Source organism: Nuphar pumila, chromosome 12 (genome assembly GCF_984573655.1).
Source record: "Nuphar pumila chromosome 12, dmNupPumi1.hap1.1, whole genome shotgun sequence".
Lineage (NCBI taxonomy): Eukaryota > Viridiplantae > Streptophyta > Magnoliopsida > Nymphaeales > Nymphaeaceae > Nuphar > Nuphar pumila.
Window position 1 is genome coordinate 19,042,214 of NC_143260.1, and position 26,605 is coordinate 19,068,818.

The 26,605-nt window shown below is 36.1% G+C and overlaps 1 protein-coding gene across 1 annotated transcript in view; it reads right to left on the minus strand.

The window, feature by feature from the left end:
* LOC149820205 (F-box protein SKIP8-like) overlaps nt 1–24,203 on the minus strand; it is a 28,021-nt gene extending 3,818 nt beyond the window's left edge. The window contains exons 1-2 of the mRNA XM_089982396.1: nt 23,288–24,203; nt 11,790–11,986 (exon numbers count right to left, since the gene is read on the minus strand). Coding sequence (XP_089838522.1) covers nt 11,790–11,986; nt 23,288–23,797 — 707 coding nt within the window. The 5' untranslated portion in view covers nt 23,798–24,203. The remainder of the gene's footprint in view (nt 1–11,789; nt 11,987–23,287) is intronic.
* Between the last annotated feature and the right edge of the window lie 2,402 nt (nt 24,204–26,605).

Sequence of the window (26,605 nt, forward strand, 5' to 3'; positions counted from 1 at the left end):
ACTCCTTCCTTCTATGAGCTGTAAGAGTAAACAAAGAGTCAGAATGAGTCTATAAAGGTACAAGAAACAAAAACCTCATTTCAAGGATACGACCAATTTCTGTAACTACTCTGTTGAGTATTGGTTGCTTAGTGTAAAGGAACAGACTTAACACACTACAGTTGAAAAGAAACGAGCAGCAATTGACCATAATGATGAAGGTAAGCAATTTATAGCTGCTTAAGTTTTCAAAGTGTTATTACAATAAGCTGAATCTCACAATCACTCCTGTACATTGAGGCCATTAAGAAAGGGACTTGCCCAAGAAAACAAGGTTGCTTAGCGGGACGCGTAGGGTAGCTTACGAAGTAACTAAGGCCAAGGGCATGACGGAATAACTCCCAATTCTACCAATGAGCGCAAGACTATTAATGGTCTACTTGGCAAGGAAACTAGGCTCTCTACCTCTATGAATTCAAATCCCTTCCATCAGAAACTCATCAATCAATAAGCACTGGCCTACGTCACATGGGTACGAGAATACAACAAGGCAATTTCAAAAAATGTGGGTACGGGGATGGCAATTCCAAAAAATGTGGCTATATATATTAAAGATCACATAAATACAAAATAAATTCAAAATAAACTGAATATAATCTAAATCTATATTATATACTGAAAATATAAAGTTATAAACTGAAATATAATTATAAATTAGAAATTGAATACAAACTTGTATGTACGGAGGGTAAAATGGTGTGTCCTGGTGTCGATGCATGTCATAGGCACTGACTTGATTGCAATCTTCCCACAAATGATGATCTCCTTTTACCTCCAAAGCACATTGGTTCCATCCATCCATCACAATATTGGCAATGTGACTTCAAAAAAGCTCCAGACAAATTAGTCTCAGGAGCAAGAATTTTATTGCAAACACCTAATGGATTCTCCATGGTTGAGAGCCTCTCAACATACAATGCACAAGCAATGTTAAAGTATGGGCCTCTCGTTGTTGATCAACAACTCCACATTAAAAACCTTAGGGTATTTGGAGATTCAAAGCTTGTTATTAACCAATGTAGAGGAGAGTTCAGGCTCAAAAACTTATGAAGTACAAGAATGCTATAGAGCACATGATCGACTATTTCAGTCTGATTGATTTTCAGCAAAAACCTTATTCGCAAAGAGAGTTGGCTGACTCAATGGCCAAAGATAGCCACCTTGTTCCTTCTGGTCGGTATCAATATGATAGGCTAGGTGTTGTGTCATACAAAGACATCAATTTTTACTCCTGTTTGTATACCCTGCATAATAGTATTTGTAAACTTAATAGAAAAAGTCAAATCCCAACACAGGGAGGGTGGAACCTACTAATAGCATTATAATTCAAATACTAACCCTGGCTTGGGAGGAAGGGTGAGAGATGGTGGGTAACATAGTGAGAAGATAATCCATGTCCATTAGACAGCAAAGCCCTACCTGTTATAGGATTTATAAAAGAAGACTCGTAAAAGGAAAGTGGAGTTATTATGTCTTGGATTGGTTTACAAAGAATTAGTGTTTAATTCTCATTTATTTAATTCTTCATGAAAGGAAACAAGGTTTCCCAAAGATGTTTACCAAATCAACAAAGTGGACACTCAAAGAGTTTCACCAAATCACAAAAAATCATACACAAGCCACAAAATGAGCTCACACACCAAATCCACTCAAGGTGGTAATCACAACAAAATAAAAAATATTATTTTATTGATTGTAGAACAATGCAAAAAGCATACATTAGAGAGGGGAGTCATCCCCTAGTTATACACAGACAACAGTCCCGATAGAGACGTTGGGAGAGACCCCAGCCGGTAATTGGGTATCTCCCAACATCTCTTAGGTTTTTGAATTCTAACTAGTCAACTTTGTTAACTAGTTGGCTTTTAACAAAAAATACTAACATAAGACTAACCTAGTTACTAAACCTATATATATATACATGGGTAGTGGGAAGCTACCTGACTGCATCCTTACCAAATGATACCAGATTGCTTGGGACCTTCAATTTTCAGTGATTTTCGAAATTCTGACCTTACAAATGTGTTCAGCATGATTAATTTACTAGAAATTGACACTTGTATCATTTGATTCTGATGCATGGATAGGTTTTTATAAGGTTTAACAATCGACATTCTACAATTTTCATAAATTTTTTAGGCTTCAAAGACCATTTTTTTCATCCAAAATACATGATCCAGTGTAAATTTCTAGTAAATCAATCATGCTGAACACATCTGTAAGGTCAGAATTTCAAAAAAAAAAAACACAGAAAAAATTCTTAGTGCGTAGGGTTGGTATGTTTTCTATCCGGTAGGTTTTCATTTCTCTGTAAGTGTGTGTGTGTGTGTGTATATATATATATATATATATATATATACATTTTTCTTACTCCTCAAACTTACCATTGGATAACCGAAAGTTTGTCTAAGAGAAAATGAAATCTACAAACAACAAGAGATTTGGTGAAGAAACCTGTCAAAGTGACATATGGTAGATCAATAGTGCTACGTAGGTACTCCTCTAGTATTGTGGCAATCCATCTTTATATGCTTGGTACATTCATGAAAGGTCTGATTGTTGTCAATGTAGATGGAACTTTTGTTGTCACAACACATTCACGATGATCCTGTAATCTGAGCTTCCATGTTTATTAGCAATCTCCACCACTTTCATAGTGGTTGTAGTCACGGCTCGGTATTCTGCTTCAGTCAAAGAGAAAAAAACTTTTTGTTGCTTCTTACACCTTCATGAGATCAATGAGTCACCTAAAAATACACAAAAATCAATGGTTGAGTGTCGATTATTGGGATCACCTCCCCATTCAACATTAGTATAAGTAATTAAATCTAAGGATAAAAAATAAACAAGAAAAATCCTCGAAAAATAAAAGTTTTGATATATCTAATAATACGCAAAATTGCTCTCATATGGAGAGTGACGGAAGCATGTTGAAACTGGCTTGTTGTGTGAACTGCATGCGCAATGTCAGGTCTCGTAATTGAGAGATATGATAGTGCCCTGATAAGTTGTTTGTATAGTGTTGGATTTTCAAGTGGTTCCCCATCATCAATCTTCATTTTAATATCGACAATTTCGGGAGTATTAACCTTCTTATCATTCGAGATATCAGGCCCGACAATAATATCTAAAGCAAATTTAGATTGAGTCAACAGATAACCTCTAGATGAATAAACAACTTTCATACCAAGATAATATTTTAAAAACCCCAAATCAATCATTTCAAAAAGTGTTTTTAGCAGCTTTTTAATGTATTCAACTCCATGTTTGTCACTTCTTTAGATGAACATGTGGTCTACGTAAAAGACAAAGATAATAATACTTGCATCAGAAATCTTAACAAAAAACATTGTGTCAATCAAACAATATTGAAATCCAACATCAAGCATAACTTGACTAAACAAGTCATACAAAGCCCTTAGCGCTTGTTTAAAGCCATATAAAGCCTTATCTAAACAAATACCCTTTCCTTTAAGAATAATTATACCAGGTGGTGCTTCCATATAGACTTCAACCAAGTTTTATTGAGAAATGCATTCTTAATATTCATTTGATATATAGACCATTTCTTCACAGAGACAAGGGCTACTAATGTTCTAAGTCTGGTCATCCTAACAACCGAGGCAAAGGTTTCCTCGTAACATATTTCATTCTCTTGGAAATATCCTTTGAAAATTCTAAAGCATCTAATTTTATCATCATGGCTTCTACACATTCAGGATGTTCTTTTGCTTCAGCATAGTTTGAAAGTTCTATATAGGAATGTAACAACACAATGTAGGCTTGATACTTAGGTAAAAAAGACTCATAAGACAAATTTTTCAAGGGGTTTTGATACTCTAGATAACCTAGTTTGTACATTTACATGGTTTTCAGTATTAGTAAATTTCTCAAAGGCACATGGATGCTTAGAATTATTACATCTGGAATATTGGACACAGTTTTGAGCTCGAGGTTGTTTTTTATCTCATTATCATGAGATTGTTCCTCACACACTATATTATTTCTGATTTCCTAGTCTTCATCAAGATCAGCATCATAATCACCAAACTTTGTAATTAGATCCAACAAAAAAGAATACTCAAGTGTTTTCTAAGGATTTTTTAATTCAAAATTCTTTTCTTTTTCTAAGACATTTCTTGAAACATACAATTTTTTATTTTTATAATCAAAGCATCTATAGTCTTTTTGGTTATTTGCATAACCCAAAAAGACACAATAAATAGCATGAGAGAGTTTATCATTTTTATAGGTGAAAACAAAACATTTGCACTCAAAAACTCTTAATCTAGAATAATCAGGGGTAAGTTCAAAAAGTTTTCAACCGGTGATATTTTTCAAGGAGACAAATGGCATTCTGTTAATAAGATAAACTGCAGCCAATGTGGCTTCGGCCCAAAACTCTTTAGGTACTTGATTTGAAATAAGGAAAGTTTTTATAGTTTCTATGATATGACTTTTTTTTCGGCCAAACAATTTTATGGTGGAGTGTAAGAGGAAATAAATCCACGTGTGTCTAATAAAATCACCAATAAAAGTCGCATAATATGCAAACCCACCCTTAGATATAAGGGGTTTAAGGCCCCAAACATCCGAATGTACTAACTCAAGCGGTCGTGTAGAGACAAAAGTTCTTTCTTGGAATGACAATATTTTTATTTTGTCAAGAATACAATCTTCACATGTAAACTTTTCAAGATTACAAAATTTTTTCAAATTTGGAATATGCTGGATTTTGGATACATTAGGATGGCCAAGTCTTTTATGCCATAAATTCAAATCCAGATTTTGAATATTATAACAAAAAGTATTCTTGGGTATTTCTAAATATCCATGTAGTATAAATCTCCTTCTTTATAGCCATCCCCAATCAGCTTCCCTTATTGGCGATTCTGCACTCGACAACCAATAAAAGAGAAGGAAACATTATACCCATGGTCATATAATTGAGAGACAAATAAAAGATTTAGGTTTAACTTGAGAATATATCTATTTTTTTTAATAGAAAACCTTTTTGAAATATTTTTGAAATTTCTTATTCCCTTTATCTCAAGAGATGTCCCATCAGCAATAAAAACGTTTGACCCACTTAAGTTACGACATTCGGATAAAATATCACTATTTAGTGTCATATAAAATGAGACATCCGAGTCAAGAAGCCAAAGACATCTCTCAATGGTTGATTCTTGTGTAGTTTTGAACATACTTGACTCTTGTGTAACCGAGGCTACATTCTTATCATAGGGTCTCCTTAATTTAGGACAATACATCTTGACGTGTCCCGATTCACGACAATAGTAGCAAATAATTTACTTATTTCTCAAACTCATTACCTTGTTTTTCATAGTGATCATTGTTTGGTCTTCCATAATCTATGTCACAGAGATTTGGCCAACAGGGTGTCACACTCGCGTCGACACGATTCGACTCAGGTGCGGGTGCAGCACCCAGTGCAGTCAAATCAACCCTGGGTGTAGTCAATGCACCCAGGGTCATACTGTCTATTTTGGACCCAAAATAAAAAAAATTATGAAAGGTGGTGATACGAGTGTATATCGGTTATATATATATATATATATATATATATATATATATATACCCTCCCGCACCCCCGCACCCAAGTTTTTTTTTTAAGTGTCGTATCGCCGCACCCGCACTCGTACCCGCAGCCACACCTATGTGACAGTCCATAATGTGGTGGTTTGTAAGCATGGACATGGTTTCTTGACCTAGATACGGCTAGGATCGAGTCATCATCATCTTTAGATGATATCTTCAATGGTATTTTCAATAGAGGAGACTTTCCCTCTACGAAGAAGAGTCGATTTAGTATACTCAAACTTCGGACTTAGACCATTGATGAATTGATAGAAATGCTTTGCATCAATTTGTCTTTGGCGGAATTCTAAGTCTTCAAGACAATGTCATCTAGGCTCAAGAAGAGCCAATGTGTCCAATATCCTTAAGAGAGTACATTCCCTCAAGGTAATCCATGTTTTACGTGCATGTTCAAATTTAGCTAGACTTGAACATTTTTTGATGTCGACACTAATGAGCTGAGACAATCTTGGCGTGCCCCATTCTCCATTCTTTCCATTCCGATATGAGGTGCTTCGTGATCCATGTTACATAATTTGTGTCATTGAGCTTGATGAGTTTTATAGTGACATTAACATTGTCATCCATGTTTACAAGGGCTAAAAGACAATAGAATGAAGATAGTGAGGAGAAAAAAAAACAAAGAAGATCACGTACACCCCACCACCAAGAGAGCAACTCCAATGAAGAGCATGAACACTCCTCCACAAAGTGAGCACCGCAAGAGGCTTTAACTCCTCCAAATCTTGAGTGGCATGCTTCCCAATGCACCGAAAAATCAGCTTATCTCCAAGCTCTAATACCATAAAAGGAAACAAGGTTTCCCAAAGATGTTCACCAAATCAACAAAATGGACACTCAAAAAATACTACCAAAGCACCATTAATCATACACAAGCCACAAAATGGGCTCTGACACCAAATCCACCCAAGGTGGTAATCACAAGATAAAAAATATTATTTTATTGATTGCAGAACAATGCAAAAAGCATACATTAGAGAGGGGAGTCATCCCCTATTTATACGCAGCCAAGAGTCCCTATAGAGACGTTGGGAGAGACCCCAACGGCTCTAAATAGAGCCATTGGATCTCTAACAACGTCTCTTAGGTTTTTGAATTCTAACTAGTCAACTTTGTTGACTAGTTGGCTTTTAACAAAAAATACTAACCTAAGACTAACATAGTTACTAAACCTAGTTATATATATATATATATACACACACACACATTAATGTATGCTTTTAACACTTCATTATTTATTTTTCTTTTTGGAAACTCCCAGTCACCATTCTTTTGTTCTACCAACTTTTGTAGTGTGTTATAAATTCATGCCTCTAGAAAAAAAGTCATCAGACTAAAAACAGATAATTGTAAATCCAACCACCATAGTTATGCACTTATAAACCATTAGTCAAACCAACTAGTTGGCACAGGCACCAAGCCCTAAAAAGGATTAGTTTGCACCTGGTATGACTAATCGGCCTAGTTGGGACCAAAAAATGAAAAAAAAAATAAAAAAAAGTACACAATTCTTAAAATCATAAAGCACACTAATGTATGCCAAAATCATAAAGCGAATACACATGCACACACACATGGATATGGGTTTATCTAACATTAAACTAGTTGTTTCATGGTAGTTACATTCAACCATATTAAAATGACTAAGATACCCTTAAAAGAAGGGCATTTTTTAAAATGCATAGTTACTTTTCTGGGCATTATAGGTCATTTGATCTTATAAGGAAATGAAAAACACCTTTTCCAAAAACTTAACTTTATGAACCCATTAAAGTAATCTTTTTTACCTCAAAAAGTAACCATGCATTTTAAAAAATCAAGGTGAATCAATCTAATGCAATGTTGTGAAAAGCGTTGAGGCGTAGCAAGGCACTCCACCAAAAAATGAGGCAAGGCGTAAGCCTCAAAAAAAAAATTTAACTTTAAAAACTATAAAAAATATCTAAAAATACAAATAAATAAAAAAATGCTTTATTGATGAAGCAACAAGCAATAGGAAATAGAAAATCTAAAATAAATACTAAAAAAATATGAGATTAACATGTAAAAGTAACTAATTGATCGTAAAGTGTAAGCCTCAAATGTTTTTTTTAACTTAAAAAAAACTATAAAAATTTATCTAAAAATACAAATAAATAAATAAATAAAATGCTTTATTGATAAAGCAACAAGAAATAAGAAATAGAAAATCTAAAAATAAATACTAAAAAATCTAAAATCAATACTAAAAAATATGAGAGATTAATATAAAACTGATTATATAACTTAGAAAAAAAAACTAAGGATTAAACTATAAAGAAATATCTAAAAATACAAATAAATAGAAAATGCTTTATTGATGAAGCAACAAGCAATAAGAAATAGAAAATCTAAAATAAATACTAAAAATATAAAATAAATACTAAAAAATGCTTTATTGATGAAGCACACCAGTGCCTTGAGGCACGCTTTTAACAACATTGATCTAATGTTAAACACAACTAGTTTAATGTTAAATAAATTATATATATAAGCATGTACATACTATTGTCGTGATTATCTACTCAGATGTGATCTACATGTTTCACTTAGTGGGAATCGACTCTTGGATTGTCCGATAACAACATGCAAGCAGGATTTTACAAGGCTTGGTTGATGGCCTATAATGTGTAATACTTTCCCAAGTAATAAATTTGTGTTTTTCATAAAAAAAAAACATGATACAAAAGCCATTTCCCACTATTTTCAACATGCTGAATGCATCCATGAGGTCGGTTTGGATCAAAACAATCTGAGCATAGATCTAGAGGCAGTTGTATGTAATGGTGTCTTTACTAAAACATTATGATATATATAGATATATACATACACACACAAAAGAGGGTAGCGCCTATGTCATAGGGATTCGGCCAACAAGGTGCCACACCCGCGTCGACGTGACTCAACTCTGGTGCGGGTGAGGCACCCGGTGTGATCAAGCCGACCCTGGGTCATAACTGTCCATTTTGGACCCAAAATAAATAAAAAATTACGAAAGGTGGTGATACAAGTGTATATATGTTAAAAATTATATATATATATATATATACCCTTCCACACCCCCGCACCCAAGTTTTTTTAAAGTGCCGCATCGCTGCACCCGTACCCACACCTGCACCTATGTGACATAGGGTAGCGGTGAACAACGCCGGACGTGCAAGGTGTGTCCGATTTGCAGAAAAAAGGGGCTTTAGCGGCAACTGCTAAAGTATTGGAGGTCTTTAGTGGCGTGCAACCAACACTAAAGTAACAAAACTGTATTTTTTATATGCACCATTGGCAGTACACGCATCTGATTCTCATCAAATGAGAAGAGTGTTTGATGATACACCTCCCCCCACCCCTTTATATATATATATATATATATATATATATATATATATATATTCTCATTCTCTCTCTATAGAGAGAGAATAGGTAGTAGCTGCCTATACTGCCAGCCTATCAAGCTTTTGAAAGGTTTTTTCATATTTTCTTACAGATGTGTTCTACATGCTTTGATCTTATAGGAATCGACTCTTGGATCATCTGATTCTGACATGCAGGTAGGTTTTTTAAAAGGTTTAAAATCGACAATCTAAAATTTAAATAAATATTTAAGGCTTAAAAAAACATGTTTTTTATCGAAAAACATGATTCAAGTGTCATTTCCTAGCAAATCAACCATGCCGAACACATCTGTCGGGTCAGATTTACAAAAACCAACCTGAAAATGCTTGTTCTCTCATGATAGGCTGGTGGTAGGCAGATACCATTTTTCCCATATATATATATATATATATATATATAGTGTGTGTGTGTGGGGGGGGGGGGCATAAATATTGGTACTAATAATGGTAAGGAACTACTGAGTAGAAATCACCTTCATTTCATGGCCTTTAGTTTTTCTTTTTCCGGACCTTATGAATGTGATCTGTAAATGTGTTTTGAATCATGTGATTATGACATGTAAGCAGGTTTTTCAAAGGCTTGAAAAATCAATAGCCTACAATGTACCTAAGTTATGGCTCAAAAAATCATATTTTGACAATGAAAAAACATGGTCCATGGTACAATCCTTAGTAAACAAACCATATTGAACACATCTATGAGGTCAGATGAAGCCGATGCAGCTTGCGCCTATGATTTCTAGCACAATAGTTTTGTACCTTCATTATACCAAATATAAACCCATGTGTTTTTGTCTATAAGTGTGCATATATATCACATTGTATGTATGTGCACTACTTACATATGCAAGTACCAAACAAGCATGTATGTTATGGCAAATATTGGTTTTGCAATAATATTAGCAATGGTTCTTTTTGTAGAATTTAAAAAGAAGTGGCTTTTCTTTTTGGAGAATATTTGTTAAAAATAAATAATAATTTGAAGATATAGAATAAATATGTAAAAATAAGGAGAATGAAATATTCTATGGAAAATGATCGAGCCTTTTTGTTTCAGTTTACACAATATTTTGCAGTTCTTTCATTACAACAACAACAACTACGCCTTCATCCCAAAACAATTGGGGTCGGCGATATGAACCAAAAAAGAAAATCATTCTGGGTCTTCTACATGAATCCTTCTCCTCCAATCATTTCTATCTAATGCCATGTCCTCGTTGAGGTTCAAAGCATTCATATCCTTTCCTATCATCTTCATCTATGTCTTCCTAGGCCTACCCCGACCTCTTTTAACTAATATATGTTCTCATTTCTCCATCCTTCTAACTGGAGCATCATTAGGCCTTCGCCGAATATGTCCAAACCACCGTAAACGATTCTCTCTCATCTTATTTTCAATGGATGAAACGCCTACCTTCTTAGGTATCTCCTCGTTCCAAATCTTATCTTTTATTGTATTTCCACACATCCATCTAAGCATACGCATCTCAGCTACACTCATTTTTTGAATATGATGTCTCTTGGCAGCCCAACATTCCGTACCATATAGTAAAGCGGGCCTAATAGTCGTCCTATAAAACCTTCCCTTTAACCGTAATGGCATTCTACAATCACACAACACTCCAGTTGCACTTTTCCATTTCATCCACCCAACCTTTATCCTATGATTTACATCTCCATCAATTTCTCCAGACTTTCATTGTTGGAAAAAAAAAGCCTTCACAAGCATGATAAGATTAAAACTAGCAACATTTGTAAACACAGTACGTGCCACACAATGGTGCTTCAAGATATTTATTTTTTTTTTGTGTGTGTGTGTGGAGAGAGAGATAAGCACATACATAAATATATATATGCATACATGTATATGGAAACCTAGGCCCACTCCCAAGCTAACCAGCTTGTTTAGCCGTCCATCCGAGCATTAGACTCAAGGTAGTCCACCTCAGGCCCGGCCAACACCCAGTGTCTAACCCCCTTACCCATGATTTCAGCATCCAAAGCTAATGTGTGTACATGCAAGCATGCATGTGTGTATTTGTACATTTATATATTTATTTTGATACCCAATTGGATGCTGGAAATGTATGTACTTATATGTGTGCCTAAATATAGGAATAAATAAGAATAGGACATATGTCCTGATGCCAAGCTACCTAGCACGTTCAGCTTTCAACCCAGGCTTTAAGCCCAAGGTGGCTCAAGGCAGCCCCAAACCCACACCCAGTACCCACCCTATGGCTTTCAGATCAGAAAGATCTTGCAAGGATCATCCTAATCAAGGAATTCAAACAACCTAGGTTGAAAAGTTAACTTCAGATCAAGAAAGGCCTTCGTGACATCCCTTGAAAGCTTGTACTGACAAAATGCCAGTTTGTACAATTTCAAAAGGAGTCCCCACGATGTATGAAAACAATGATAAATGTATTTGCTCACATCCTCAGTACAATAGATCGCCTCTTAGCAAAAAATAACAAGAGAAACATAGAGACAAAAACAACTTTGCAAAACACATAAAATTAGTTAACAAATACTTTCAATTTTACCACAAAAAAGTATGTATTAAGCGTTTTTTAGACATTCATGGATGTCAAATAGAATGTATAGAGCACAAAGTAAACAAGGAATATGGTCCAAACATCGTGCAGTTCATCGATGAAATCTTATGTTAAAAGTCAGCAAGTCACTTCAGGTACCAAAGTACAACTACATTTTAAAACATACCCTGCAAAAAGCTCTCCAGACCCATGAACACACTTGACATAATCAGCTCGAAGCCAAAGACGACCCATAGCTTCGAGTGATCTCTCCCTGATAATGTTGTAAAACCCAACATTTACATTTACGACAGCTTTTGTAGCTGCATAATATGCCTTCCATCCATTTGGTGGAGTAATATTGTCTTGTTCAACTGTAAAATCCTGGTACAACAGAACTCTGTTATCAATTTTCATATACATCTTGTCCAACAAAAGAAATTCCATAAATACCTTAAGATTCTTAAAGCAGCAACAAGCAGAACCATAATACCGTGTTAACTTCAACAAAATGATAGAACCAATAAAAATCGTCTAGATATTTATATACATTATTTCCAAAAAATGATCATCCAGCAGACCAAGAGTGGAAGAAGGGTTATAAAAAAGTAAAAGTACAAATAAAACAGAACATCAATCATTTCCTGTAATCGTTAAGATAGATTCACGAGTGCAGATACACAAGAAACCAGCCACAATAACAAGGACCATTTTAGGAAGCATCATTTTGTTAAATAGCAAGCTGGCTTTGTCAAGTAGCCAACGGCCAGCTAGAAGGAAGCTGTATCTTTATTAATCTAACTTGAGTGTAACTTCCAATAGACAGGAATTTGTGCAGCTGCTTCAGCATAGTAGCTATTTCCTGAGATCTAGTATTTTCTCCAAACAAGTGGTTCTAGACCATCCTTCTACAAAGTGTTCATAGATGATGGGCCAGTAAATGTTGTTTTGAGGTATTGTCAAGAAATTAACAATCAGTATCTGAGTATCATTAGTTTTCATCAACTTGAGGAAAAGCATATGTTTATCTCCTGGTAGAATACACATATTTGTATTCCTCTCAAGCTCCAAATTCACACTCCCTCAAATTGCTGCTGATTCCTCTCACATCATGCTCCAAAATGGACAGGATCTTGCTCCAATAAGACAGGAAAACACTTCCAATAGCATTCACTTATAATCAATGAATAATCTTTTTGTTCTATCTCACCCATAACACGTAATATTCTATAGTACTGATTAAGGCAAAACATGTGATAATATTCGCATAGGCTTCTGATATTGTACATCCTATGTCACAGGGATTAGGCCAACGGGGTGCCACACCCGCGTCGACGCAACGCGACGCGACGCGGGTGCGCGTGCGGGTGCGGCACCCGGTGTGGTCAACCGGACCCTGGGTGCGGTCAACGCACCCAGGGTCATTTGTGTCCAATTTTTGGACCAAAAAAATGGCTGATTGATGTTGTATTTGTTTGCTTCTTGTAACTTGTGTTTGGTTGGTAAATACTAGCCGCCGATACATGTTCCTAGGCATCATGGAAAAAATAAGGACGTTACCACTAATGGTTACTTAAAGGGGTTTCATAGAAAATGAAAGAAGAATTAATTCTACATGATTTTTAGTTACTTTTATCTTGGGAAGAAACTTCTTAGAGGTTACACTAATTGAATGTACTACCTGTATGCATTAAATTCATGGGGCTGCATAAAGTTAAGAGTCCCGGTGTCTACATCCATTAAGTGCATCTAGTGAAAGCCAAAATTAACACAAAATTTTAAAAATGGATGACACTGAATGCCTTCATAGCTTCTAGCTCTAGAGAGATGGTGGTTGTTGCTGCTGCCACTGAATGTCGTAGCTTCTAGCTTCTAGCTCTAGCCAAAATAGAAAAAAAAAGGTGCAAAGACGTAACAGCCGAGCGATTTAATGCATACAATTAGTACATTCTACATGAACATTCATTAGTGTTAATGTTGTTAACTGTTAAAACTTAAAAATTATATATAATATATATATATATATATATATTTGCCGCACCCCCGCTCCCAAGTTTTTTGAAAGTGCCGCACCCGCACCCGCACCCAAGTGACATAGCTTATGACATACTTTTTACGACATCGTTTTTTAGTTCAAATAAACTCACACTAGCGTAGTGCAACCTTTGGGCCAAAAACTCACAACCAATGTTATCAATATTGTATCATATTGTATGATACGATGCGCTATATCAGAAGGAGAACCAATACGATATTGCTTCTGTATCAGAAAATTTATGATTATCAGTCCACATCAGACCATATCGTACAATACATGATGTACTGCTTTTTCATTTTATTTGGTTGAAAATTTTCAAGTAATTTATTTTGGATCCTTCTTCACTTTTAATGACACCTTTTTACATAAATAAGACTTTATTAGAGTCCAATTCACTTATTATATATACTATGTGATAAAAGAAATGTTTCTTATTAATTTATTGTGATTAGCGAAGACAAGAAAGAAGAGAAGTAATATTATGGAAGAGAACACATTATTCAAATCTTGTTTCTAATGTAATTAGCAAAATTAATTAATGAAAGACATTATGAAACTTATTTTAATGCTTACTACTTAGAAATGGCATATTACTTTCTTTTTTTCCACTTTTTAATGTTTAATTTCAGACTCTTGATATATGTAATGGATACTTTATAACATCATAATTATAGCTTTCATATTTGATAATTATTATATATTTATTTATACTCAATTTATTTCATAATTAAGTTAAATTAAAATTTTTGTTTGGCAACTTAAATGTGGTTTATTTCTCTTTGTGGCCATATTTTTATTTTTTATAGTTATTTTAAAATTTATTTTATTTTTGTATTATGTGATTTTTATAGTTTATTTACTCAAAACTTTTTCTTTTGTTTGTTATCTAATGTGACTCTTTAATAGTAAACATTTTGTGTTGTTAGTTGTTTGTTTGTTACAATATCATTTTGCATGTTATAGTATTACTGTACATCCTATAGACTAAGGATGAATTAGGAATGAATAAGAAAAATAAGCATGTTTAAAATCACTTCACATAAACAAAAGCTACCAAATTCAACAACAAATGTCTATCAAATAAATTATCAAAACAATATGCTTTCTATTCTAAATTTTATATATATATTTTTAATTTTAAATTCATAACCTTCCCATGTACCTTATGGTTGACAGTCTTATGACCTATGTCACACGGACACTCCATTTTGCCCTCAGTACCCGTGTCGACATGCGTGTCCCCTTGTCGACACACGTCGACTCCTAGACACACCATTTTACCCTCCGGACATGCAAGTTTGTATTCAATTTATAATTATATTTTCAATTTATAACTTTATATTTTCAATATATAATGTATATTTTAGATATAGCATATATATTTAGATTATATTCAGTTTATTTTGAATTTATTTTGTATTTATGTGATATTTAATATATATAGCCATGTTTTTTTTTTAATTGCCGTGTCGTACCCTCCACACCCGTACCAATACCCAGGTGACATAAGTTGTACATGTGTATGTTTAATTGCTCATAATGCTTACAATTGACTTCTTTTTTTCTATTTTATTCTATGACTTTTATAAAAAAAAATCTGACTTTTTGAAAAAAAAAATCTGATTTTTGTGTATTTTTTATTTTTTGTGATTTTTAAAATGAAATTTTTTCATATCTTACGATAAGATACACCCATGTTGCCAGCCCTTCCAATACGATAATTACAGCATTGCTCACAAAATTAGCAGGCAATGTATAAGAGCTTATCAAACTTCACAAGTGTTGTGGTTTAAACAACAAGCTATATCATTCCTTATGCCAAGTGATTCAACATATCATCTTTGGATAAGAAAAAGTTGAAGGACCTTTTACAATACCAATGTTTCTTTTGTTAATCTTTGCATAAGAAGTGTAGGTGTTGGGCTTACTATCTAAAGCATCATTTCTAGAGGCATAAGAGTATGAGTCACAGGTTGACAAGGCCTAGAGATGCTGGCAGAGAAAGTTCATTTCAACTAAAATGGCTTCATTTCCAGTATTCCAGAACACCGAGTTACAGGCCACAAGTTTCAGGATAAAGCATACAATCAAATTTATAGCCTAAAGATAGTGCTAACAAAATGCAAATAGACTGAGGAAAATCATAATCAGGAAAGCAAATTACTAAGAAGAGACAGAGCAATCCAGTTACATTTTTATCATGAATTTTGCTCCTTGTTTCCCTCTTTTTTCTTTTCTAATTTGCAGTGAAGGTTGACAGCTTCCAAAATTGAACATATATGCTATATTTTGTTTAACCGTTTCTTGTGTGCATGAAGAAAAAAGATCTAAAGGCCCATATATGTTCAGTATTCCTTCAGCAACACCCTGTTAGCAAAATCTTTAAGAGACAATAAGCAAGCTAAATATTTTTACTGTTATGCATACTTGGAGGCTACACCTATTTTCTCAATGCTGCTTCATTATGGCAAAGCTCCAAATATTCGGCCATTCACACCATTTAGCACAAGCCCCTTAAGAACTTCCAACACAGAAAGGTCAAATATGTTATCAAAGACAAATGCACATCAACAGTTAACACGTTTATGTTAGCATGTTGGATTGAAACACAATCAAAATCATCTCAAAATTCCAGTAGAAATGATTCCATCTTCCCAAGAAGAATTTGGAAAGATACAGATGTTAGAATCAAAAACAGGATCATGATGTAAATCGGATTTTCATATAACATGATATGCAAATAAAACATTTGATTCAAATCGTAACAAGGTTCAAGCATGTCATATACGGTTTTAAACCAAAATCCAGACAAGATCAACCGATCAAACATATGCATTGAACAGAATAAAAACAACAAAGAAAACATGTTATTATTATGCAAAAGGCTAAGGCATATAAAAATACTCCCCTTAGAGAAGATTCGCCCCCACATACGGTGCAAAAAGGTTTGGCGTCCTTCACCCAGGATACAGTAGCCTCTACGATCTGGATCGGTGCACTCCGATGATAGATCATCCTTCGAAGACAACCTCAGCGAATGGCTGATGCAGATCTTCCATTTCCGAAGAACACCCAAAGGGAAAACGAGAGACAAAGAGAGAGAGAGCAAACAAAAACATGCGAGAGTTACTTGCATCTCCGTCTGTGTAACCCCAGCCCTCTAACCACGTTTTATAACCCTTGAACGGTTACTAAAACGTGAAAGAGACTCGTTACCATTTACGAAGTAATGTAACCCGTCAACAGAACGATCCATTATCCATTTCTCTTTTCTCATTAATTAATCCAAATAAAAACAATTAATGTTGGACAAAAAGAACATTAGACTTGGATATGGCCCTAAAGGGCCAATTACACGAACCCGGACCATACGCGGCGCGGCGCGGAGGGCGTGCGGGCGCGCGTGTGGTAGTTATCTCATCCCCTTGTTCTTTGAAACAAGTGTTAGAATCTCCATATAGGTTATAAAGCCCACAACCTTTTTGAGATTCTTCAATATGGGACTATTCCACGTCATCAAAGTCCAAAAGCACTCCATAAAGGAGTGGTCCCCAATTATTTTTTTTATTTGAATTACCTCATCATCTCTTCCTACATCCAACATTCCCCCACAAATTCAAAGAATGAAAACAGGAGGAAACAAAGATGCAAAATGGAGTAATCTGCAGCCGGACATATAATGCTTTCAGTAATGGTACCTTCCGGTTTGAACTACCACCTTAGTTGACTAACTTTACCCCCACATGAACGAAGTGAACTAAAGTCTTGAACTTAAACCTTTGGTGGAGGAGTGTCCATTAGCAACAACACGATAAAGGTTCTGGTTGTAATCTTTAGGGGTGGTGCGTTAATGGCCATGCGCCCGAATCTTGTTTCATGAGTGACTTCAGGAATAACTCAATTCCTTAAACTGCAGTCACACAGTCACACTCACATAGGTGGGCTTCTCCAAAGATGCACTGCTAACATCTCACCAAGAAGGCTTTGAACCCATTCAGAGTTTTCACTCTTCATTTACTGACAGCTACAGCACATTTTCAGAGTAATCAGAGGAAAAGACAGATACATAGTATCACATTAAAAATGCGCTATCCAGTTCACCCTACAGCTTGTTATTACCTCATTGAACCTATTTTGTGGGATCTCCACTCAGATAGATTGGGTTGCCACTGTAGATGAACTATTGATGGGTTTCAGTCACATCCTCTCTTTGGATTTTAGAACTAATGACTTATCTAGTCCTTTCGTTAATGGATCAGTTGTGTTCTTTTTTTATCCAACATAGTCCACAGCAACCACTAACTGAGACACCAGCTCCCTTGCAGATTTTATTCTGACTTGAATGTGTCTTCCTTGTTTTTTACTATATTTTGTGCTTTTAATCTTTGCAATTGTGACCATATTGTCACAATACACAGATATTGCAAGAATTGGTTTGCTTATTAGAGAAAGTTTCTCAAAAAGTCTCTTTAACCATTCAGCTTCCATTCCTGTGATATCTAAAGCACAGAGCTCAGCCTCAAAAGTAGACTGTGACAAGATGGTTTGCTTTACTGATCTCTAGGCGACTGCGCCGTCACCCAAGGTAAATATATAACCTGTTACGCCATAACTCTCAGAGTTCATGACAATCCAGCTCGCATCACTATATCCCTCAAGAACGGCAGGAAATCTCTTGTAATGCAAACTCAAAGAAATAATTCCTTTCAGGTACCTAAGTACCTTGTCTAATGACTTCCAATGAGTGCGATTTGGACAACTTGTGTATCTACTTAATTTTGTCACCGAGAACAAAATATTCAGTCTCGTGCAATTTGCAAGATACATCAAACTTCCAATAATCTGGAAATACCTTAATTGAGACACAAAAACACTAGTCGTATTCTTATAAAGAGGAGTATGAGGCTCATATGGAGTTTATACATATCTTCCTTTGCCATAGCCAAATTTCTCAAGTACTTTCTCAACGAAGTGAGATTGAGAAATAGATATTACATCAGCTGAACGAGTCAGCTTTAAACCCAAGATCACATTAGCAATTCTCATATCCTTCATATCAAATTTACTAATAAGAAACGACTTCGTCTCATTCACAATTTTCATATTGGAACCAAACAATAGAATATCATCTACATACAGGCATAAAATGATACATGCATCACTTTTAACTTTGCAATAAACAATTTATCAGATTCATTGACAACAAAGCCAAATGATAAAATAACTTTATCAAACTTCTCATGTCATTGTTTAGGGGCTTGTTTTAGTCCATATTTGACTTAACAAGTCTACAAACTTTATTTTCATTATCAGGAACCACAAAACCCTCAGGTTGATCCATATAGATCTCTTCTTCAAGATCACCATGCAAAAAGACAGTCTTCACGTCCATTTGATGTACTGAGAGATCATAAATGGAGGTTATTGCAATAAGCACCCTAAGTGTGATCATCCGAGTAACTGGAGAATAGGTGTCAAAATAATCTATTCCTTCCTTTTGTTTGAATCCCTTGACAACTAGTCTAGCCTTGTACTTATCAATGGATCCATCTGGTTTTAACTCCTTCTTAAAGATCCATTTACACCTAATAATGGAGCTACCACGAGAGAGGTCAACCAGTTCCCAAGTGCCATTAGAGATAATGGAGTTCATTTCACTCTTTATGGTTTCTTTCTAACGCATTTCTTCAAGTGAAACCATTGCATCTCGAAAAGTGGGAGGATCATCCTCGATAAGGTAAGTGATATAATCACTTCCCAAATCCTTGGTAATCCGTGGTCTCTTGCTCCTTCTTGGTTCAACCACTTCCTCGAACTCATTTGGTCCAGAGTGGGAACAAGATGGCTCAATCCTCACATCTGTCATCATTTTCACATGTTCAGGAATGAAAACAGAAGTTGAAGGTACATCTAAATAAGAAAGATTCTGAGGTACACCAACTTTCATGAAAAATACATCCTCAAAGAATGTAGCTTCTCGAAGCTCAACAATAGAATTTACATCTATGCCAGATATCTCAGACTTAATTACTAAGAACTTATACGCATAACTGTTCTCTACATAACCCAAAAAGACAACATCAACGGTTTTAGGACCCAGCTTCTTCCTGTTGTCATCTAGGACAAGTACCTCTGCAAGACACCCCTACACTTTGAGGTATTTTAAGCTAGGTTTCCTATTTCTCCAGAGTTCAAATGACCTACCATCCTTATGCTTATGGGGAACTCTATTCAGAATATGGCAAGTTGTATTCAGAGCATCCCCCACATATAGGTAGGAAATCCAAAACTCCCAAGTAAAGCATTTATCATGTCAGTTAGGGTTCTACTCTTTCTTTCTGCAATCCCATTAGATTGAGGAGAAAATGGAGCGGTAAACTCATGAACTATGTCAACGGATTTGCAATATTCATCAAGTTTGTTAGACGTATATTCTCTCCCTCTACCAGACCTCAATCTTTTAAGTTTTCTAGCAATTTGTGTTTTTGCTTCATTCTTAAAAATAAAAAACTTATCAAAAGCTTATCTTTTGATTTTAACAGATACACATAACAATATTTAGTGCCATCATCTATAAAAGTAATAACATATTTTTTATGATTTCTCGTTAACACTCTATTAAACTCACAGATATCTGTGTGCACCAAGTTCAATATTTCAGACTCTCTAACAATCGTATGGAATGGTTTCCTATATTGTTTTGCTTACACACAAATTTCACACTTTTTAGTTTTATCTATGGAATGTTCAAGAATCATCTCTAAGTTCATCATGCGTTTTACAGAATTAAAATTCACATGACCCAATCTATTATGCCACAAATCAGATGATTCTATATTGTAAGCAACATTAGACAATGAATCAAAAGAAATATCATTATCTAATTTATTACTGCAAACATGTTCAACACAAAGTTTAAACAAACCATCATCTAAATATCCCTTGCCAATAAATGTTCTAGAATGTAAAATAACAACTTTATTACATTTAAAATTAAACGCATAACCCTATCTAACTAGACATGAACCACTTAAAATATTTCTTCTAACTACAGGCACATGGTGCACTCTGTCTAGAGATAGAACTCATCCTGAAGGAAACTTCAGGTCCACGCGTCCAATCCCCAACACCTTTGCAGTCGTGGAGTTTCCCATAGTCACGGAGCTACCTGCAGCAGCCTGGCAGGAGATAAAGACAGACTTATCAACACAAACGTGCACATTAGCCCAGTGTCAACCATTCACTCAGTTGGCTCATAAACATGATAGATTTGCGGGTTAATAGAAACATACCCAGTACTGGTCCTAACGACCTCAGTCACCATATTGACTTGAGGCATACCATTTGTGGTCCCATGAGCTTTGGCCTTTTTGGAAGGACATTCCTTAGCCCAGTGCCCAAGTTGTCCACAGTTCCAGCAAGGTTTGTTCTTTGTCTTTTTCTGGATTTTGGCCTTAGGTTTAAATTGGTTTTTCATTGCAGGTTTAGTCTTTTGTCCCTTGCCTTTAAATGATCCGGTCATCATATTCACTTTAGGCAATTCAGTTAGCATCACAACCTGTTTCCGACTCCTATGCTCTTCCTCAATGGCTATGGCTACTATAAGATCATCCAGAGAGATCTTTCCTCTACGGTGCTTGAGAGACATGTCAAAGTCTACCCAAGACTTAAAAAAAAATTCACGATGGTCATTACTTGAAACTTTTCAGGAAGTTTCATATCAGCCTCAGCCAAACTATGAAGCAATAGCAAAAACTCGTGTGCATGTTCAATGACCGACTTGCCCTCAACCATCTGATATTTCAGAAACTTGGCAACCGAATACTTCTCAAGACCTTGGTCTTCGGTATTGTACTTTTTGTCAAGTTGATCCCATAAGGCTTTAGCCGTGGTAGATGAGAAACAGTATACATCGAACAAAGTGTTAGGCAGAGTCAACAGAATGCAACCACGACATATACCATCCTTCTCTTTTCACTCTATAGTCGCATTAACAGTAGCAGGATCAGGACCAGTCTCAAAAACCGAAGGGCATTCGAGTTCTAGAACAGATAACAAGCCTATAATCATGAACCAGATTTTCATGCGATGTTGCCAGCCTTGAAATGCTTACCGGCAAATTTTTCAGGCATACCGAACATGTCTACTTTCGGTATAAAACCCGATGCAATCGACATGCTAAGAATCTTCTCTAAGACTGTTACAATAAAAAACAGGATCATGTTGTAAATCGGATTTTCATATAATAAGATATGTAAATAAAACATTTGATTCAAATCGTAACAGGGTTCAAGCATGTCATATATGATTTTAAACCAAAATCCAGACAAGATCAACAGATCAAACATATGCACTGAACAAAATAAAAACAACAAAGAAAATATGTTATTATTCTGCAAAAGGCTAAGGCATATAAAAAATACTCTCCTTAGAGAAGAATCGCCTCCACATACGGTGCAAAAAGGTCTGGGGTCCTTCCCCCAAGATACAGTAGCCTCGACGATCTGGATCAGTGCACTCCGATGGTAGATCGTCCTTCAAAGACAACCTCAGCGAACGGCTGATGTAGATCTTCCCTTTTCGAGGAACACCCAGAGGGAAAACGAGAGAGAGAGAGAGAGAGCAAACAAAAACACGTGAGAGTTACTTGCGTCTCCGTCTGTGTAACCCCAGACCTCTAACCATGTTTTATAACCCCTGAATGGTTACTAAAACGTGGAAGAGACCCGTTACCATTTACGAAGTAACATAACCCATTAACGGAACGATCCGTGATCCATTTCTTTTCCCATTAATTAATCCAAATAAAAACAATTAATGTGGGACAAAAAGAGCCAATTACCCGGACCTGGACTCGACTCGACTCAGCACGGTGCGGCGGGCGCGCGTGTGGTAGTCATCTCATCCCCTTGTTCTTTGGAACAAGTGTTAGAATCTGCATGTAGGTTATAAAGCCCACAACCTTTTTGAGATTCTTCAATATGAGACTATTCCACATCATCAAAGTCCAAAAGTTGGTCCCCAATTGTTTTCTTTATTTGAATTACCTCATCATCTCTTCCTACATCCAACAACAGAAACATCATTTCCTACATAATGTAGTGTCTATTTACTTTTTCACTTCATATTCAGAAACAAGCAAGCTTTAGTGGATGAGCTTCAACACAAGGTTAAAATGTTCAAGTCACGATGTTATTAGCCTTTGAGATTAATTTTTCTGTTTTATGGAGTCTTCCATGTCACGGAAATGTAGATGCAATTTAGCCCTTGCAAGCATTGATACAAACCCACAATCTTCATATAACTCACGCATTTTGTCCAGACTAATGCATCTCATTTCCCTCCCAATGGTAACCATCATAATGTGTGCAAGTCAAAACAATAAAAAACTACGACATTTGATAGAAGGGTAACGTCGAATTTCATTAACTAGCTTTTCATTCATACCCAAAAACTAAATAACACGTCACGATCATGATGGTGAAGGTTATAATGACAAAGACAATAATACGATTGCAGGAAGAAGGAAAAGAAAAAAAGATACTTGTACTACACTGCCTCGCAAACTAAACCATAAGAATAAAAAGGAAAATAGTGAAATAACAAGCCTAGTATGGAGAATGTGAAGGCGGAGACGATGATATTACCTTGTGATAAAGGGTTTTCCAAGCACTATCATCATTGGCGGCCTTATGCATCGAAGAATTGGTCATCGACAACCTGCATAAGCTCGGGTAATCCAAATAACTCAGTGCATGAGTCGTGATCTCGGGCACCAACTGCTCCATCATCGACGAGCCCGGCTGCTCCCTTTCCCCAGCAACCTCATGAACGGCAGGAGGCAAGTTCACATTCGCAGTCCCGTTAGCATACCCACAAGAACAGTGGCACCCGCAAACCTTCTTCTTATCGTCGTCGCCCGACTCCGCCGTCCTGTGCTGCTCTAGCTTCTCCATGTCTACCTTGCACCTGAGGTTCAATCGGGCAAAACAAACCGCGCAGAAGCAACACAAGAGTGTCACCAAGGCCGCGGAGAAAGCCCAGCACGAGAATGTGCCGGGGCGGGAGAAGTCCTCCTCGCGGACGCCGGACGATAACGATGGGGAGATTAGGGCTACCAGAAACAGGGAGGGAATGGGAAAGAAGCGAAGCTCCATCTATTCATCATCCAGGAAACCTCGAGGTTCTACAGAAACACTAAGCTCCATCTCTTCATCATCCAGGAAACCTCGAGATTCTACAGAAACACTAAGCTCCATCTATTCATCATCCAGGAAACCTCGAGGTTCTACAGAAATCCTAGAGGGGAAGGTGATCACAAAAAAACAAAGAGAGGGCAAACAAGGAAGGGCGGAAGAGCAAGAGGAGAAACTCCCGCGCTTCTCCGTCGAAGAGAAATCTGAAGGAAGAAAGAGATCCCGAAATTCTAGGGTTAAGGAAGGGAGAGATATCCGGAAATTGTAGGGATTCTTTTTTTGCTTCTCCTCCTTTTTCCTTCCTTTTCTAGGGTTAGGGTTTCCCCCTCGGAACGGATTCTCGTCTGCTCCCTTGATTCCGATTTCTGCAGTGCAGACCCTCTCTCTCTCTCTCTCTCTCTCTCTCTCTCTCTCTCTCTTCTCGCAAGTGCGGCGGGCTGGTTTGTTTGAGTTTGAGGGATCGGGTCGACCTTCGTGGAGTCCGAATCGTATAAAGATGAGCTTGTGCGGTTTGTATCGGGTCGTGGCTAGCTAGCCTCATAGTCACAACTCACAAATCTCTTGTTTTATTTTGAAAATAAGGCTTTTTCTCAGAAATATATCAGTTTTTGGAAAACTTATGATAAAATCACAAGTTTTTTTTTAAAAACCAGCGATGTTTGTGACTATGGTTGGGTGAGTTGGATTTTCTTGGCTAATGAAAATCTCATGGAAACGTAAAACTGTTTAGTTCTTTGCGGATAACCCGAAATTTTGGTTTAATGTGTTTTTATACGAGAGAAATATGTAAGAAATTTAAAAGTTTTTGAAAACATGGTTTGTGTTGCAAATATTGTGATATTTTTTAGATCGTTGTCTGAAAAAATCACGACAAAATCACGATATTCTTTTGAAATTGAGAGATGTTTGTAACAAAAGTTGGGTGGGGTAAGATGGGAGGCCGGCGTCTCGGAGTGGAGACTGCGACTCGGTTGCTTAGTCTCGGTTGTGATACAAGGAACTTGTTTTTTTCATAATGGTAAAAATTAAAAGAAAGTTTTAGAACATGAAATTTTGTATTTTCATGTAACACGTTCTGAAAAGAACTTTAGAGTGTCATGCTAGAAAGAAATTGAAGTATGTTTTAGAGCAGCTGGTAGTTAGAATGTCAGTTGAGGATTTGTGTTTAAACTTTAGCCCTGTTTGGAAACTAGTAGCTGGGATAGGAAGTGAGAACTCCCAAATCTTGGATTTGGTGGTAGCTGTGGATTCCATACTTTAGTGTAAATACAAAGGTGAGAGGACCTCACTTCCCATCCCAAATGCCTAGTTTCCAAATAGGGCCTTTAAAGTTGATTAAACTGCCACGGTGGTTGCTGTTTGGAAGAACCACGTTGAGAAGGTAGTTTATGGAAATGAGAAATGAGTTAAGGGAGTCTTCCCGTTGTAGAGGCACTCAAAATGAGGTGAGGAAGTCTTCTCGATCTAAGGCTCCAAAACTGACGTAAATCTGTCACCGGAATTACAGATGAATCTACCAAACTACAAGCTACCGCTGAAATTATCTAAAATATCTAATTTTATCTAGAAAAACAAAGAAAAAAACTAGAAATAAAGAGAAATTTAAATAAACTGGATTTATCAGATCTCAAACTCTCCTTAACAATTACATCTCTCCTTTTAAAGAAGATTTTCCCAATCCAATCAAAACAAACTATTTTCTATGATAATCTTCCAAAAAGATAAAATTTGTTGTGAAAATATAGATCTGATATAATGATCATAATACAAAAATATTCAAAATAGCCAATAAAGATCCAAAATGCAAATGGATCCAAAAAGACCCTTATGAACTCGGGTCTTTAGATCCGCTCTTGCATCATTCTTCTCATGTCAAAGAAAACTTGCCCTCAAGTCTGAATCCCGCTGTTGCTTTTTCATTTTCATTTTGCCTTGTGGGTTATGGGCCCATATATGAAATCAGATCACTCCAAAACTCCAAAAAAATAAATGGGGCTTGTTGGATTTGATACAATATGCATATAACAAGGCCAAAAATATTATTTTCAAACTATCCATAGACTAATATATATATCAAATGGATCGAATAGATCCAATACAGGTATGCTTCTATATGAAGTTGTCATGGATGTGGATTGGTTTATTGCACCCAAATATCCATTTCTCTATGCTCCACATGTTGTTGAAGGTCTAATCAAATCTATCACTTGGACTAAGTCTGGCTGGAGAAAAACATATATGAGAGGCTTTTGCATCCGAACACAGGGTTTGGTTTAAGAGGATTCACTATGAGATATTCAATTGGTTTTGAGTATTGCATAAGATATAGGAGAGGTTCGCCTTGGATTGGACTTAAAGGAGTTTAGTTGAGGTCTGATTGAGGTTGATATAGAGTCGTGGTAAGGATTCTAAAATAGGTTTGGATAGATCCAATAAATTGGATTTTGATTCATTGAGGTTTTATATTCAAATATAAAATAAGTGGATATGGGCATTTGGGATGTTTTGTTACTTTTGTAGTGGGTTTTGAAGAGGGTTAATTTGGGCTAGGTTCTAACTCGGTTTGGAAAAGTTTTGGACCATGAGTGAAGGGTAGTTGCTATGTGAATTTAACCTACATCATTTCCTTAGTCTTAATCCAGTATTATGGATAATTTGTTTCCACGAGAGATTTGCACATCCATCCATCCACCATTTAGCAACCTCACGAAATGCATAGTGGCTAGAACTTTTCAATGCTTTGGGATTTGGTGTTGCTTGAAGATCCAA